Source organism: Rhopilema esculentum, unplaced genomic scaffold (assembly GCF_057945365.1).
Source record: "Rhopilema esculentum isolate cy_ngs unplaced genomic scaffold, ASM5794536v1 HiC_scaffold_34, whole genome shotgun sequence".
In the NCBI taxonomy this organism is placed as follows: domain Eukaryota; kingdom Metazoa; phylum Cnidaria; class Scyphozoa; order Rhizostomeae; family Rhizostomatidae; genus Rhopilema; species Rhopilema esculentum.
Genome location: NW_028300845.1, coordinates 607714 through 622489, shown reverse-complemented (window position 1 = coordinate 622489; position 14776 = coordinate 607714). Strand labels below are relative to the sequence as shown.

At 36.7% G+C, this 14776-nt stretch overlaps 2 protein-coding genes across 2 annotated transcripts in view; both read left to right on the top strand.

The window, feature by feature from the left end:
- The first annotated feature begins 681 nt into the window (after positions 1-681).
- LOC148957301 (peroxisomal membrane protein PEX16-like) lies at positions 682-3068 on the top strand. The gene has a single exon (XM_089115508.1). The coding sequence runs from the start codon at positions 808-810 to the stop codon at positions 1948-1950; it is 1143 nt and encodes a 380-aa protein (XP_088971634.1). The 5' UTR covers positions 682-807; the 3' UTR covers positions 1951-3068.
- A 551-nt stretch (positions 3069-3619) lies between these two features.
- Positions 3620-14776, top strand: part of LOC148957300 (dedicator of cytokinesis protein 9-like) — a 41572-nt gene continuing 30415 nt past the window's right edge. Inside the window, exons 1-11 of the mRNA XM_089115507.1 lie at positions 3620-3825; positions 6262-6378; positions 8333-8422; positions 10340-10422; positions 10804-10882; positions 11114-11215; positions 11367-11438; positions 11693-11755; positions 12363-12995; positions 13364-13569; positions 14519-14585. Coding sequence (XP_088971633.1) covers positions 3721-3825; positions 6262-6378; positions 8333-8422; positions 10340-10422; positions 10804-10882; positions 11114-11215; positions 11367-11438; positions 11693-11755; positions 12363-12995; positions 13364-13569; positions 14519-14585 — 1617 coding nt within the window. The 5' untranslated portion in view covers positions 3620-3720. The remainder of the gene's footprint in view (positions 3826-6261; positions 6379-8332; positions 8423-10339; positions 10423-10803; positions 10883-11113; positions 11216-11366; positions 11439-11692; positions 11756-12362; positions 12996-13363; positions 13570-14518; positions 14586-14776) is intronic.

The window sequence follows — 14776 nt, the reverse complement described above, 5'->3', positions numbered from 1 at the left end:
TCAGAACTTTTTGGTCGTAAATGTATAAGTTGAAGTAACGACTTCTTCTAAAGTTATGATTTTAAAAAGAAGAAACAGTGAATTGAAGCAACGAGAAATCGAATTTGTAAAGTGTTTTAAAATGTCGACCATTGTTTCTTATAAAATATCTACACAAAGCATGATTATAGTAGCTATTGTAGCACCTATTTTAATAATCATAGTGGCTATTTCAATAGATTTTATAACAAGAGAAAGGAAACTTGCAGTTCAAAAAACGTTCACATGAGATCATTTACTTCATATAAAAATTGGTGCATTGCTGTGAAAAGAATAGATGGCGACTCTAGTAAGAAATGATCAAAATATAGGACTAGCAGGTTACATTTGCTTTCTATAAGATGTCCAGCATGTTTTATTGAGCTTGAATATATTCTTCACTTTTTCAAACCTGATATGGTTCAGGGAAATTTTGAAAAATATAGGTATGTCGTGCGATATTTCAAACAGTCAAATGCTGAGGAATGTGATACAAATATGCTAGCTGAGGCTGATCAATATTCTTGTAATATTCTATATAACTGGATGATTCTTAGCCTAAATATTCTTGTAATAAATATTCTTATAAAATAAAGGGAATGTAATTGTTTTGTACAACACTGGCACACACCCTGTTGATGTCGCAGTCGAAAACCTCGTTTTGGTTGCAACAGAACGATGATCTCATGGCTTCTCATGCACAATGCTTGTGCGACAGAATCTGTGATTGTGCCGCCAAAACTCTGGAAGATGGCGTCGTAAGGTGGAGATAAAGGCATTGCTGTAGTGATGAAGACTTTAGCCAAGGCACAACCTGCCATAATATCAACCTACGAGCTTTTGAAGAAGAAACTTAACGATTTTTCGGAAAGCTATAAACGTATGGTTGTGGAAGACCCGGCAAAGGTTGCCACGTTTGAGTCGACACTTAATTTGATTTCATTCGTCCTCCCGGGTAACATTCGGTCATCAGATATTGTATCAGAGCTGGTTTATTTTGCTACAAAGATGTTGGCACTAATTCACGATATTATTTACAGGCGGGAGCTGAGTGTCATGCACAAGTTTCTTTGGACTGAGAAAACGTACTTAGAGTCGGTCCTAACTGTTTTGGAATACATGGCTCCATTTCTTGAGTTAGGGGCTGGGCGCTTGTGGGGTGAATCTGGGAAGTGGTTGGTTGTATTCTGTTTCCAGACACTAAAAGCTGCTTTGAAGACAATTTTATTGTTTGTTTATGACACTGGTATCCAGCATTCGCCATCTTTATTATTTATTAAAGAAAAAATTAAAATAGACCAGAAAGAAATAGATAAAAAGCTCACAGCTGTTAATGAGAATATGCCTCAGCAAGATAGGGATATGGAAAAGGCATGGCAAGATGCCAAAACAGACACAGAGGACAGTAAATGCGATGTCTGGAGAGGAAAAAGATCAGGAAGAACAATCAGGTCCTTGAAGTCATCACCCCCTAAAGGGTTTAGAGATTGGAAAGTCCCAAAGAAAATAGAAAAAGAGAGTGAAAGTGTTGATTACTACAAAGCAGAAAGCAAGCTGACATACACTGAGAAGTTAGCAGAGCTTGCTTATATTTTAAGGCCACTTTGTCATCTGTCAAGTATGTTTGTGTGTGGCGAAAAGTCATGGAAACCATGGTTGTTGTCAATGGCAGTTGACTTGAGTAGTATACATCATTTAAACTCAAAGAAAGTTATAAAAGATATTGAAAAAGATGAAATTTTTAGAAGGAAAGCAGCATTATTGATGTATATTCTTCGATCTCCTTTTTATGACAAATATTCCAAGGCAAAGATCTTAAAGTGTCTTAGAGTTCTAGGAGAATTAATTCCTGGAATGAAAATGATTGCCCAACCACTGCAAGAGTATCTGCCAATGTGGCAACAGATTTATTCACATAGCTGGTATAGCTAAAACATAATCTTTGTATCCAGAATGCATTTTCTTTAACAGTGAACACAATTTGCTAAGTTTGACATTTATGTATTGATAGTTTGCTCCTTTAAAAGCATCCATGTCCCAAATTAAGCCTAATTAATTTGCCAATTCATGGGGAGACAGATTGCCTTTAAAGTGCAAGTTATTTAGTTAGATGGAGTTTTCAAGTGAACTTCACAAAAAATTTGCAAATTAGATCTGAATGCTATTTCTTTAGATCATCATCATATAATAGCTATACTTGCTGCATATGATTTTTTTTGCTATAACTAATTTATAGGTTTCAATTTGAGATAATCGATTCCCTGCGGTTAGTATTTTTCATCAGTGCTTCCCTTGAAAGTATACTATTTCAAGCATCTGTGGCTTAGTCTGAAGTCACTTCAAACCATTGTCTCAAGCTAGAACTTTTTGCTTTAAGTAATTCAAATAAGACCCAAATGAACTTCTAAATGGAACAATAGAAACAACAATGTTATCATTAAAACTACTAACTGCAATTATTGTAATAAGTTGGTTTCTTTTCTCCAAAACCTTACTGCATGATTGAGGGAGGGGATTTCATTCAACACACAGAAAGGACTTCAATGTTGGAGAGGGGGCTTCTTAACCGGTAGCAAAAGATAGAATTGTCAGAAATAAGTAGTTAGGTTGTATATAGAAGTATTCTGTATTGAGTGATGTGTTGTTTATGTATTTGTTGCATACTCTGTATATTATTTTGATTTATTTTTTTTGTAATGTATTTTAATTAAAGGTATACTCTGTGCTACTTTTTGCCACTTATCTCTTCATTGAATGTTCAAGCCAATAAAACAACTGGATGGCAAATGAGTTGAATATTTGCCAAATTTGAACTTTTAAATTCAACTCAAAAGTCTAGATATAGCTTAATGTGCACATTTTGTTTGAGTGGAATCTAGTGAAATCAGGGTTGCAAAAACCTAATTGCTTAAAGTAGAACCTTTCAAATTCTTTCTCCAATTTGACACACTACAAGCTTGAATGTAAAAATAAGAAGACCCACGTCATTAAACAATTTATACAAGCAGTGATGTCAATAGATATCAAGTAGAGGTGTGTTGTTCCAAGGTTGTACCTTTTCATTGAACAATTTGGTTTGCTTTAGGTTAGAAATTGAGAACGTCTGATTCAATGATTTAGATCCCAAAAGATTTGGCAAATCTGTTAGAAGTTTCGCATTGTATGAAATTATTGGAGGTATATGGCCCTCAGATGCTATGCCCTTATGCTTTGAAGACTAGCAGTGGCAGTTATTATGGAGAATGAGGGGGGGGGGCAAGATACCATATTTTCGGGAAAAGTTCAAAGCTAATTTAGTCACACCATTTACCTATTATCATCTACATACTCTGTAATCGCCACCAAAACTGGAATAAAGTAAAAAAAGTTTGATTATGAATTCAACAAATATTACAAAAATTCATAAAGCGTGAAATGTTCGAATTAAAAGAAATACTAATGGTAGTAATGAAGAAAAACAATCAGGCAAGAATGAATGTACCACGGCAGCATCTTTATGCCGTACAGGCATACTGTCTGCACCGTGTATCTCATACGACACCACTGTGAGGCACCCTATGGCAATTGGTTCGGTCCCCTTGTGACCGAGTCTCGGTACACATTGTCTGCATGTAAATAAGTTGATCAAGGGTTACACACGACCAGTAAAATGGAGTAGTTCACGGTAAAGTCTTCGAAGTAACAATGGTCTCACATTGAATCATGTCTGAAAAGAAAGAGAAAAGGTCGAAGCGGGAGGGGACTCTCAGTAATGTGTGCATCCTTATTGATGATAGCTCTACCGAAGTTGAGACCAAGCCGCTCAAGGTACATAATTTCCATGTGTTTGTATTTTCGTGTAGATTGATTTGAAGTTATTATGAAAACTACCTAGTGCCTTGAGTGACAACGACATCGATTTCCATGTTGTTTTCAATTATCAATGTAGGCCTGTAAACGGTTACTGCCGGGAGAGTTATTTGTATTTTATGTTACCTAGAGTACAAGACAGTTTTGCCGAGCGGCCTACTTTCAATATTTGCACAAGAGAGCTAGAGGTGTGAATATATAACTTTAGGGCGGGCCTCATTTTTCCAAAATTTTGTTGATAAAGGTGTGGGTTCATTTTACTTGCCAGACGTTCCTTCCTTAGTCCAGGGTCTATCAGTTTTATCTCATAGTGGTATTCACAGCGCACCGGCAATTCTTTTGGTTTCTAAAACGATCATTTCCGACAACCCGTAATGACGTTTTAATAAATTTAGGCACATATCAATGTGTTGCTGCCAAGTCACTAGGATTTAGTACTTCGTTTAAATCAGAGTCGGATGACACTGACCTGCTATAGTCAGTTCTTAGTTATCCACTAGAATGTTTTTGTATTAAATTTGTTTAGTGAAAAATAAATTAACTTTTGAAGCTTAATAATGTTTTCTCACAAAAACAATTATATATCCCCTTAAAATGAAATTTAGCTAAGAATTCAACATTCATTCAAGCTTTATGAAATTGAGGTATAATAATACTGTAATGATATTTTGGGTATTTAAGTTTTTATATTTATATATATACTTATGAAATATAAAAAAATGAAGTTGAACTACTAAATTGAATTAAATTAAATATTCAATGTGAATGACTTTTATCAACAGAAAATAATTTAAATGCCCAACAAAATAATTTTTGAAAATGTGTTGCTAATAGATTAAGGTTTGAAAACTAGGAAATAAATTAAATGCTCTTCATTTTGTTATCGATAGACCCAAGTAATACATTTATTTATAAATCTTCTAATCCTAAAATATTGACTAGGACCAGACAAAAAGGTAGTGCCATTCCTGGTTCGGATATTTCCTGAGTGTGTTGCCTATTATAAGGGGTGCAAAAGCAGCAAAACCTTGCAAGAAGGCTGCCAAACGCTGTAATCCACAGTGAAATTAAGGACAAAGATGCGGTCACAATGGCAGTAAGTGCCATGGCATAAAAGCAAAATGCTCAATTACAAGTAAAAGGGAGTAACTGTATGGCAAGTTTTTTTGGTTCCCACTCTGATTGAGAGAACAATCTGTTGCGTTGGTCCAAACCTTCATTGTATAATTGATTGGAAATGCACTCAGATCCTAAAACCAAAACCAAAATGTTGATTGTGCACACCTATTTACATGAAAATTTACTGTTTTTCTCAAGATATTCCATCATTATTTTAGAAATCTCTTTTAAAATCTAGAAATTCAGAAATCAAATAATTATCATTTTTGTTAATGATGTTCATTATAATCATAATCATGAACATCTATCATCATCAAAGACACTGCATAGTTTTTGATTTTATAATGAGTTCAACTTTGTTTGCTATAAAAGTTTGATAAAAAACAAGGCATTATGCTTAAACAAGTCAATGTTTGTTTCTAAGTCTACCCTTTTACTTATTCTTCAGAGATGCATTGCTTGCTCATCAATATTGTATGATACAAATATTGATCTTTGATGCTAATGTCCTAAAACATAAGCAAACAAAATTGTTTGTGCAAAGAGAATACAAGTTTCTGTTCTAATCACACATAATTGGAAAATGCTGGATGGATGAATGCGACAGGGCTCTGGTCTGCTTACCTAATCACCAGACTTATCCCCCATCATCTTGTGGTGATATTGGTTTCCTGCCATGTGTGTCAAGGCAATATCTTATCATATGCATAGATATGTCTGTGCTTTTCATCATGAAAAAACTTTACTGCCTAGTATAAATAATATATTTTAATCCAATAACATCAGTACACCACTGCTCTTTTTGTATTTTTTATCCTTATGCAATTTGAATTGTAAGTTTTCATGCAAGGTGAACATAAGATACTTTTAGTATAGTTAAGCTGGATATGACTAGTGTATATATAAGATGGATTGGCATAATGGGAGAAAAGCCCCTCACATGGCATGAAACTGCAGTTTGTCACAATAATTGATTTAAGCAGCAATTTCTTGCTATGTTTATAATAGAGGTGTTTACGTCACAAAAATCTGTTTTTAGAATTTTGAATTTGGATCCCATAAGCTGAAAAAGTATCAATAAATGTCCCTAAAAGTGCAAAATCCAAAATAAACTTAATAAAATGATAGGATTGTTGATACTGTGTCTGTAAGTGTTCATCAATCTATTTCTTCCCAATTGGCTGTTGGAAAACAATGCCATGCAACGCCTGTTCCTAACGCCATCTTATAAAATCTGTCTATATTCACATTGCATGCAATTTAATTCTACAATAGGAAATAGTCTCTGGCATCCAACCAAACAGCTATGAAGATGAGCTGGTTCAGAAAAAAGCCGAAATCCAAAGGGACAAACACAGTGACATGCTCTTGTTCCCAGAAGATGACGTCATCGTAAGTTTCTAATAGAATTTTTCAGTTTGTGAAATACAATGCAATCTACATACCGTAAAACCTCTATTAAGCCCCTGGGGGCTTATTTATTTTTTCAGTCCTAGAGGGGGGGGCTTAAAAGAGAGGGGACTTATAAGAGAGAGGGGGCTTATTAAAAATTTGAAGTAAAAAATGTTTTAAAAATGCCCTTGTCTATTTTTCTGTAATGGAAACGTCATACAAATGTTCTCAGAAAATTTCGCTAGCTGCTTTGAAAGTCTAATTAATGAATTATAAGGCCCTCATCTTCATCAGAATCACCAGGATCAATTGATAACCTTGGGACATCTTCTAAACAAATTTCAACTGACTTGTCAGGCGCACAAGTAGCCACTAAAGGCGCGTGTTTTCCTTGTTTGACAATAAAGGCTAAGGGGGGGGCTTGATAGAGAGTGGGGACTTATTTTAATTTTTTGCCTGATAAGGAGGGGCTAAATAGAGAGAGGAGGCTTGATAGAGCGAGGGGGCTTAATAGAGCGAGGGGGGCTTAAAATAGCTTTTACGCTATATCACGCATATGTTAGACCAGAATTATATTGTAGGAAGGTGCCCATGGGAGGAAGGTGTCTGTAGTGAGGTTTCTTTTGGTAGGAAACATCTTACAGTGAGACGTCAATTTATGGGAGGCTTTCGTCATAGTGAGGTTCGATTGCATGGAGATATCTTTTTGAGGGAGGCCACTGTCGCAGTGAGATGTCCATTGTAGGGAGCTGTCCATTGTAGGGACCTGTCGAGGCTCTTATAGATTGCAGGACCGTGACCAAGGGAAAGAAATGTTGAGACAGACCTTTTGTCTGTAGTTTAAAGTTTTCCGTTAATCAAGGTTATATCCTACTTAGAAACCTATTGAAGACATTAAATTTCGTTTTAACCGTTTTTAAAGATTTAGAAAAACCGCAGCGACTGACAACGGAATATTTTGATGTTAAAACTGATAGTAGCAACCTGAAATTATCTTGTTCTACATGCCCAGTGAGCTGCAGCGAAAATGTTTTCGTTTGTAATGACACAGCTATGCTTTGTGCGTTTTCAGTGGCGTCGCGTGACCATTCTCGCTGGGGGGGGGGGGGGTGGGGTTGTAAGAGATGCAAAACCATATTTTACCGAAAGAAATTCTTTTGTTACATTAATATTTTGTTTGATTTAATTCTACCGACGAGTTCTCTGAAAGTTGGGAGGTGTACACCCCCCACACCCCCTGCACGCTACGCCCCTGTGCACGCCTCTCTTCTTCCTATATTGCCAGTAAAGTTTATTTTTGTGTCCATCACTGAATACTTTTGGGACATTACCTTTCGTACATGGACCCATTAAGCTGAAAAATCGTACAATTTAGATTCCCAAAGTTCGGATTTAAAATGCCCACTTACTTCTGGACTGCATTCTTATTGTCCCCATGAATTCAGTTTTTATTATTTTGTGAATATTTTGCGGGAAACTCTTGAATTCAGCATATGAAGTGCGATCCTGTCTTTGTTTCCAACAAATGCATCTTGGTGAATTGAGGTTTCATTGGCATACCCTCAACCAGTTAATTTCAATACTTGTCTACGATTTACGGAAGCAGATAGAATTCCGGAAATGTCATTGCTCCTGGACCATCCAAAATAATGGTTGTACGTTGGAGTCTTGTAATATATTTGTTTTGCTTTGAATTCTGTGCAAGAGTAATACCGCAGCTGGAATCATAAAGCAAATTATACACAACGAAAGAGATTGGAGAAGATGCCATTAATCCAAGACTGTCCCCCGAATGTTGCCTGCTTTTTCCTAAACGACTTCGCAAAGTATACCTCGGATGCACCAAATGTATGCTCTTCGTTTGCTTGTTTCTTTACAGTGAATCGTATTTTAGTTTTCCTTGCTGATTTAAGCAGTCTGCTATGGTGAAATGGTTGATATTTCTTTTTCAAAGGTTTATGAAATTCCACGAGAGTTACGAACAGAGTATTCCACCGTTTCATCGCAAGCCAGAAATGAATCGAACAGTCTCTTTGTTAAAGAGGTAGGTGCCTTTTTTGAGGTATGTTATTCGGGAACTAGCCTTAAATTAGTCATATATTTGTTCATTTATGGCAGAAAAATAGATGTTCTTTTCTTTAACAAGGAAATCTTACTGGTCCAGGTGTAACGCGATTTCCTTGATCAAATATTTGAATAAATTGGTAAACAGCGTTTTCGTGAAAAATAGTGTGGTTTTCCTCAGCATTTATAACTGTCCCTTCTTAAGTTTTAGATTGCTAACTCCAATATGGCAACCTATCGGAGATGGATCGATTACTAACTCCATATCGATTTATAAAAGTTGCCACAAGGTTCTGGATCTTTGGTTTTTTTGGTCTCATATATAGAGAATTGCTAGGCCGTGCTTCAAAGGCAATGAATATTCTGAGCTCATTGCGTATAATGTGATTCAGTAGTGTAGTTTAGTAAGTAGTGTGTTAATATGGTATGGCCTAAAGGTTTATCTTGAGTATAAAACTAAGTATAGTTGTAAGCGATCTTTACTCTATAGTTTTGAAAGGGGGTGTGTCTTGGTATTGATAATAATCAAATGGGTATTGGTAAAAGTCATAATAACGTTGATAAGGGAATTTGATAGCATATGATGAATTGACCACAATATCAGTCAAGTCAGACAATGGATATTAATTACTGTATCAATCAGTTTGGTCTTGAATTACCGAAGGCAGAAATGAAAAACTGAGAAACAGATTGGGTCACTGATATTAATGTAACCGTAAATCGATGGCTAATGCTGCCAGGATATAGTTGACTGGGTGTGATTGTGACCTTCTTGAAATCCCTCTCAAACCAACTTGGATTTATTACGGAACTAGGAAGGTCAAATTTATTTTAAAAACTAAGCGTGACTCGCTTGAAACTCGGACTTTCAGCAGAGAAACGTTCTGTTCGACAAATCAAAGCATGCAAAAAATCTCTGTTGTCCTCAGAAGCAGTTCATTTGTTCGATGAATGAGGCCATTGTAGATGATTCTTTAAGCAAATCCTCTATGAAGATCAAGATAGAACAGATCTTGTTTACCATTGGCTCAATACCTAGTACTTTAGATACCTACAGATTTGACGATGTTAATATTTCTTTTGTTGAATGCTTTGATATGAAAATACCGGATCTTTCGTTTGGCCTAATGCTATAATAGACTTTTTGTTGCAAATCATCCATTTTCTATTGTCGGTTTTGAATATTTTGTATCGGAAAAACAGACGTGATCTTCAAAGGAAATCATGAATTTATTTGAAAATCAAATCTTCGTAGATTTTCTGTGTTGTTTGAAAAATCTATTTTACAATCTTTTTTGTTTGCATCAGTCGTTGATTATAAAATAAGTAATTTAGTCATTAACGTCTTCTATACACGCTTGATAATGTGGCGACCAAGCCAGCCATGAGAGAGGTTAAGGGACAGGGGGGGGGGGCGTGAAGAGTTAAAGAGGTTCCTATGAAATTTGAATACAATTTTACGTTCTGCTGCCAATAAGCTAGAAATGAATGCTCTAATATTTTCATACCCAAGAATTAAAATGTCGGAAAGCTTTATCTGCTATCGAGCTATGGGCTGGCATCGACATCGTCTGGAAATGTGTTCGATTTTCTACCCAGGCCCCAAAAAAGTTTGGCCTGAGCCTGAGATTTACTTCTTGAAAGATTCATCAAAACAAAACGTTTTTTAATATTGGAAAACTATTTTTTTTAAAGAGAATTAAGATTTATCGAATCTAAAGCAAGAAAGAGATAATTTCAAAGCAACGACAAGGATAATAAAGCACCAAGTATCTCATCAGCTTGAAATTAAGGATGTAAGGAAAAGAGAGATATGTGCATATTAGTTCAAGAAAGTGATAAAGAAAAACCGTGTCTTTGCCCTGATTTTTGATGAGAAATTTTTCTTTTCTTCCAGTGTATCAAAGCCTATACACAGGATTGGTTTGTTATTGAAAATCAATACGAACAGTACTCTGGGAGCTATCACCAGCTGCCATGGTAAGATGAACTTTTTATTATACCATCCACAATAGGAATCGTGATGTCTAAGAGATGAAGTGCTCCTACAAGAGTTTTGAAATTGCTTCATTTGAATCTCAAAGTATCCACCGTCTTAGTTCTTTTAAATTTAAAAACTGTTGTCCATCTTGAGATTCTCGTCTAGACCCTTAAAATGATGACAAATTCTTACAGTTAAGAGTTGAGTTCATTAAAAACACTTTTAAAGGTATGATTTTGTTGCACTTCAATTAGTAAATGATTTCTCTATGGCTGGTTATAAGAAACTTGGTTTCGAGTTTTCTCTGTTATTCATCGATCAATTTCCTCCTTCTTTCTCTGCTCGTGCCCAATCACTGTTATCTTTTTTTCTACCCGCAGCAAACAAGATGTCATGAAGATCTTAAACAGCCAGATATTTGAGATCGACATCGAAGAATCAGAAGTTGATGGGGCTCAGGTAGTTTTCCCTTTTAGCTTTCTTTCAATTTGAAGACTGAATTTGGAAACCAGATATTTACGTTTTTCAATCTTAGAAATGTTTTTTTTTTAAAACGAAGAATGCTGTTTCATAGAATAAGGGCAAATAATGATCCTATATAAGTAAGTGAATGATAACTGAGTCTTTCAACTTTCCTGGAGATTTTTTCTTTGAATGAAAATATAATTAAATCATCAATATCTTATATAGGACTCAAACCTAGTTTCTCAAAGGGAGAAAGGAATTTTCAAAGAAGGATACCTGACAAAGGCGCCTTTCCACACCGAGGGCAATTCCATGTATGGATCCAAAGTAAGTGATGTTATTATTTCTTTTTTATCTATACTTTGATATCACAGAACATTGGACCTGGAACTGAATTCATTTTCACCACCGACCTGATATGCTTTATTTTTCTTTCCTAGTTTTGAAATATTAATCTAAAGTCTTTGAATTTTCCTAGACCTACAAAAGACGTTGGTTTACCCTCAAGCAAGTTTCCAGTGATGGCTCATATCTCCTTGAATACAAAAAGGTGCTTTTTGCTTTTCTCTTTTCGAGCAACTAATGATTTTAGAATTTTCATAAACTTTGTACCCGTGACCTAGTTAGACTTACTCCATGAGCCTCAGTTTTGCTACTGCCTCGCTCAACTGTTGCAGCGTTCGTAAAGTGAGGCAGTAGCGAAACAGAGGCTTACAGAGTAAGTCTACCCATGATTTGCTATATCATTTTGTTATTGTCGATGCACAGGACTGCTTTCATAACATTTGATCAACTTTTTTGTAGGATGAAGCAAGCACTATGGCTAAAGGAACGCTCTACTTGGATTCATGCAGCCACATAACCAAAGTAAAGATCTCTTTAATTCATTTTGACCTCTTGATTGGATTAGTCACTTTGAGATTAGGGGAACAAATTTTACCATCTTATGAAAATTATACCTATGCTTAATTTATATCCTGCGAAGGTAATTCTTGCCAATATTTAGCTTCAAAGTATAGTGATGCAAGTCAGGTTATTTTCTGTCTATTATTTCAGCTAGTAGAAATTGCTTGTCTTTTTCTGTCTGCTGACCAGTGCTCAGCATTGTACAGATGCCACTGCCTCAAGTTTTACAAAGCTTTCATGATTCTCTTTATTAAGCAAATAACGAGTGTTGTCATGCAAAATCTGTTCTTTGCATTGAACGCCTTGTGAAAATTGCTTTCAAATAACGGACGCCTCCCTGGGCAATAGCCCAGGTCCCAGAATTGGCTATTTATATTTTCTTCTAACTGGGGAGAAAAATAAGCCTTTTTTGCCAAGCGGAAAATGCATACCCTTTTCATTCGTTACAAAAATCTGCTGTCTACAAATCCACCAAAATTCCCAGTAAATGTGCTAAAATTTTTTGAATTTCTGTTTTTGTTTGTTATTCATTATAGCGTAATTCCCCTCCATTAATTCCCCTCTGCAGGGCCTCAAAGGCAGAATGCATGGATTTGAGCTACACATTCAGGACAAGGTCTACGGGTTGGCGGCAGACAGCAGTGCTGAGATGAACTCGTGGGTGGCAGCCCTGTGTAAAGCCACTGGTATAGACATCGGCCAAGAGAAGGCGCTCAGGTCGTTTTTCGGAGGCCGAAAGGTGCAAGCGAAGCATTCAAATTTTAAAGAGAGCCTACGACAAAGTAATCATCCGTTGCTACTCGAATACGCTCATGAATCGGATAACTCAAATGCGAAACGAAGAAAAGAGATTCGAAATAAATTGTTCCCGATTTACTCTGATTTGGGCGGGAAGTTTGACGTTAACGACAACATTGAAGAAGCAGCGCATCCTTTCAAAGATTGCACTACCACACGCTTCATTGTAAATTGCCAAAGCCTACAATTTCGACTGGCAATTTTACATGAGGACGGGCGCAGCATCGAGTGTGAGCCGTTCTTTACAACATGGTGTTTGTTCGATGTTAGAGAAGGGAGAAAACTTTCCGAGGATTTTTGCTGTGATTTGAATGATCCATTTCTGAAAGAGATGTTGACTCCGATAGGAGGCTCGCCAAATGAACTGCTAAAGGAAGATTCCAAAGTCATGTTCCCTAAACAGGTATTCTCCTAAATGGCAACTAATCGTTTAGATATAAGAGAATAATCCATTTATTGATATAAGTCTTAGATTTAGCTATTGTCATTGTCACGAATTAATATGTTTTTGCAACACAAGCTTTGATGAAAGCTATAGGGAAAATATTTCAAAGGTATTTCGGTCATTTCCTGTGCACCATTGTATCACCTCCCCCGATATCACTGCGCCTCCCTCGCCATCATAATACAGTGAATCTCTTCCCATGACTGTTTATTTGGCTAATTCTTCTCCCCCACCTCATGTCACGAAATACTGACCCATTTACAACTATGAATGCAAGGAGGCAGTGATATGTCACAAATTTCTTATTGATTGTTTGTTTCTTGTAGGCCATATACTCTGTGACGTCACCGCACTCAGAAGTTTACCTTATCGTGAGGATAACAAAGATTTTGCAAGGAGGAATAAGCCAGTGTGTAGAACCCTATATGAAAACGACTGACAACAACAAAGCTGCATTGAAGATACAGCGACATGCAGCTGCTAGTTGTAAAAGACTTGGCAAGTATATGATGCCGTTTGGATGGGCGATGAGGTTTGTATAGGATACCACTTGGTTGATGTAGTGACCTTTTCGCGTGGTGAGCCTGCTTTTCACATGATCTTCACTTAGGGTAAGGAGAGTCGTCAGCTCTTTGCTTTTCCACGCATAGGAATCACGAGGTATAATCACATCGAAAGCAGGACCAGGGCACTTCTCGATAAACACAGCTTTTCAGTGTCCTAAAACTACATTCGGAAGCTTGGTAGTAGCAAATACAATATGATCTATTTCAATACACCCGTTTCAAAATAACGCTGTCGTCGATCTTTAGGTGTACCTACGACCGCCGGTCTACCTTACTTGTTATAAAGGATTACGGTTGCTCGAATATCAACAGTGCTCAAAAGATCTATTAGATAAAGTCTTTAAATTTACTAATATCACTGAGTGTAGATACGTTGCTGCCTGACCCAGTGGGAGATACCTCTTATCGATTGAGGAGCAAATGCGAAAGAAGACTTGGTTTACAGCTGCGAGGTCTCTTCTTACACTCGTAGATCTCAACCTCCATTTTTCCCTTTTAATACCCTCCACCTGATTTTCTCACCTCAGCTGCCTCGCTGGTGTACATTATTCTGAGAGCCTTTGGGATAAATTTGCCCTGATATCCTCGCACTCAAACTATAGAACAAGAAACTGCAAGGACATCCAAATTCCAAGATATAAAAAGGCTTCCTCTATTCAGCTCTTACTGCGGGGAACAGCATCCCTATTTCAATCAGGGAACTGCTGCCTACCCTCCCGCAGTTCAAAAGAAAATTAAAATCACATTTCAAGACTCCCTGAATGAGCAGCAAATAGGCCCTAACAATTTATTGTATTTTGGTTGAAACTTAATTGAATTAGTTTTTTTATATGCTGAAGGGATTTTTTTGTGGATAAATAATTTACTATAAATATGAATATGAATGATGCATTCTCAATTGTTTCTTTGTTTTAGGCCTCTGTTCAAAAACAGGGAGGGAGAAATCGATACCACTGCTGAATTCTCTGCAATATATAAGCAGGTAAGCTCTAAAGGTGTTTTCGGGCTTATTATGGTCCGGTAAAACTCAACGACCGGCCGGTAGCAAAGGTGGTTGGTTTCAGATCATGGGACTTGCTGTTGGAACCGCTGCTCTCCTTAAACTTCGCCATGTTATTAGATTTGCAAGCTACCGTAGGGAGAACAGGGTAGTGTCGCTTGAAAAGGATGGAC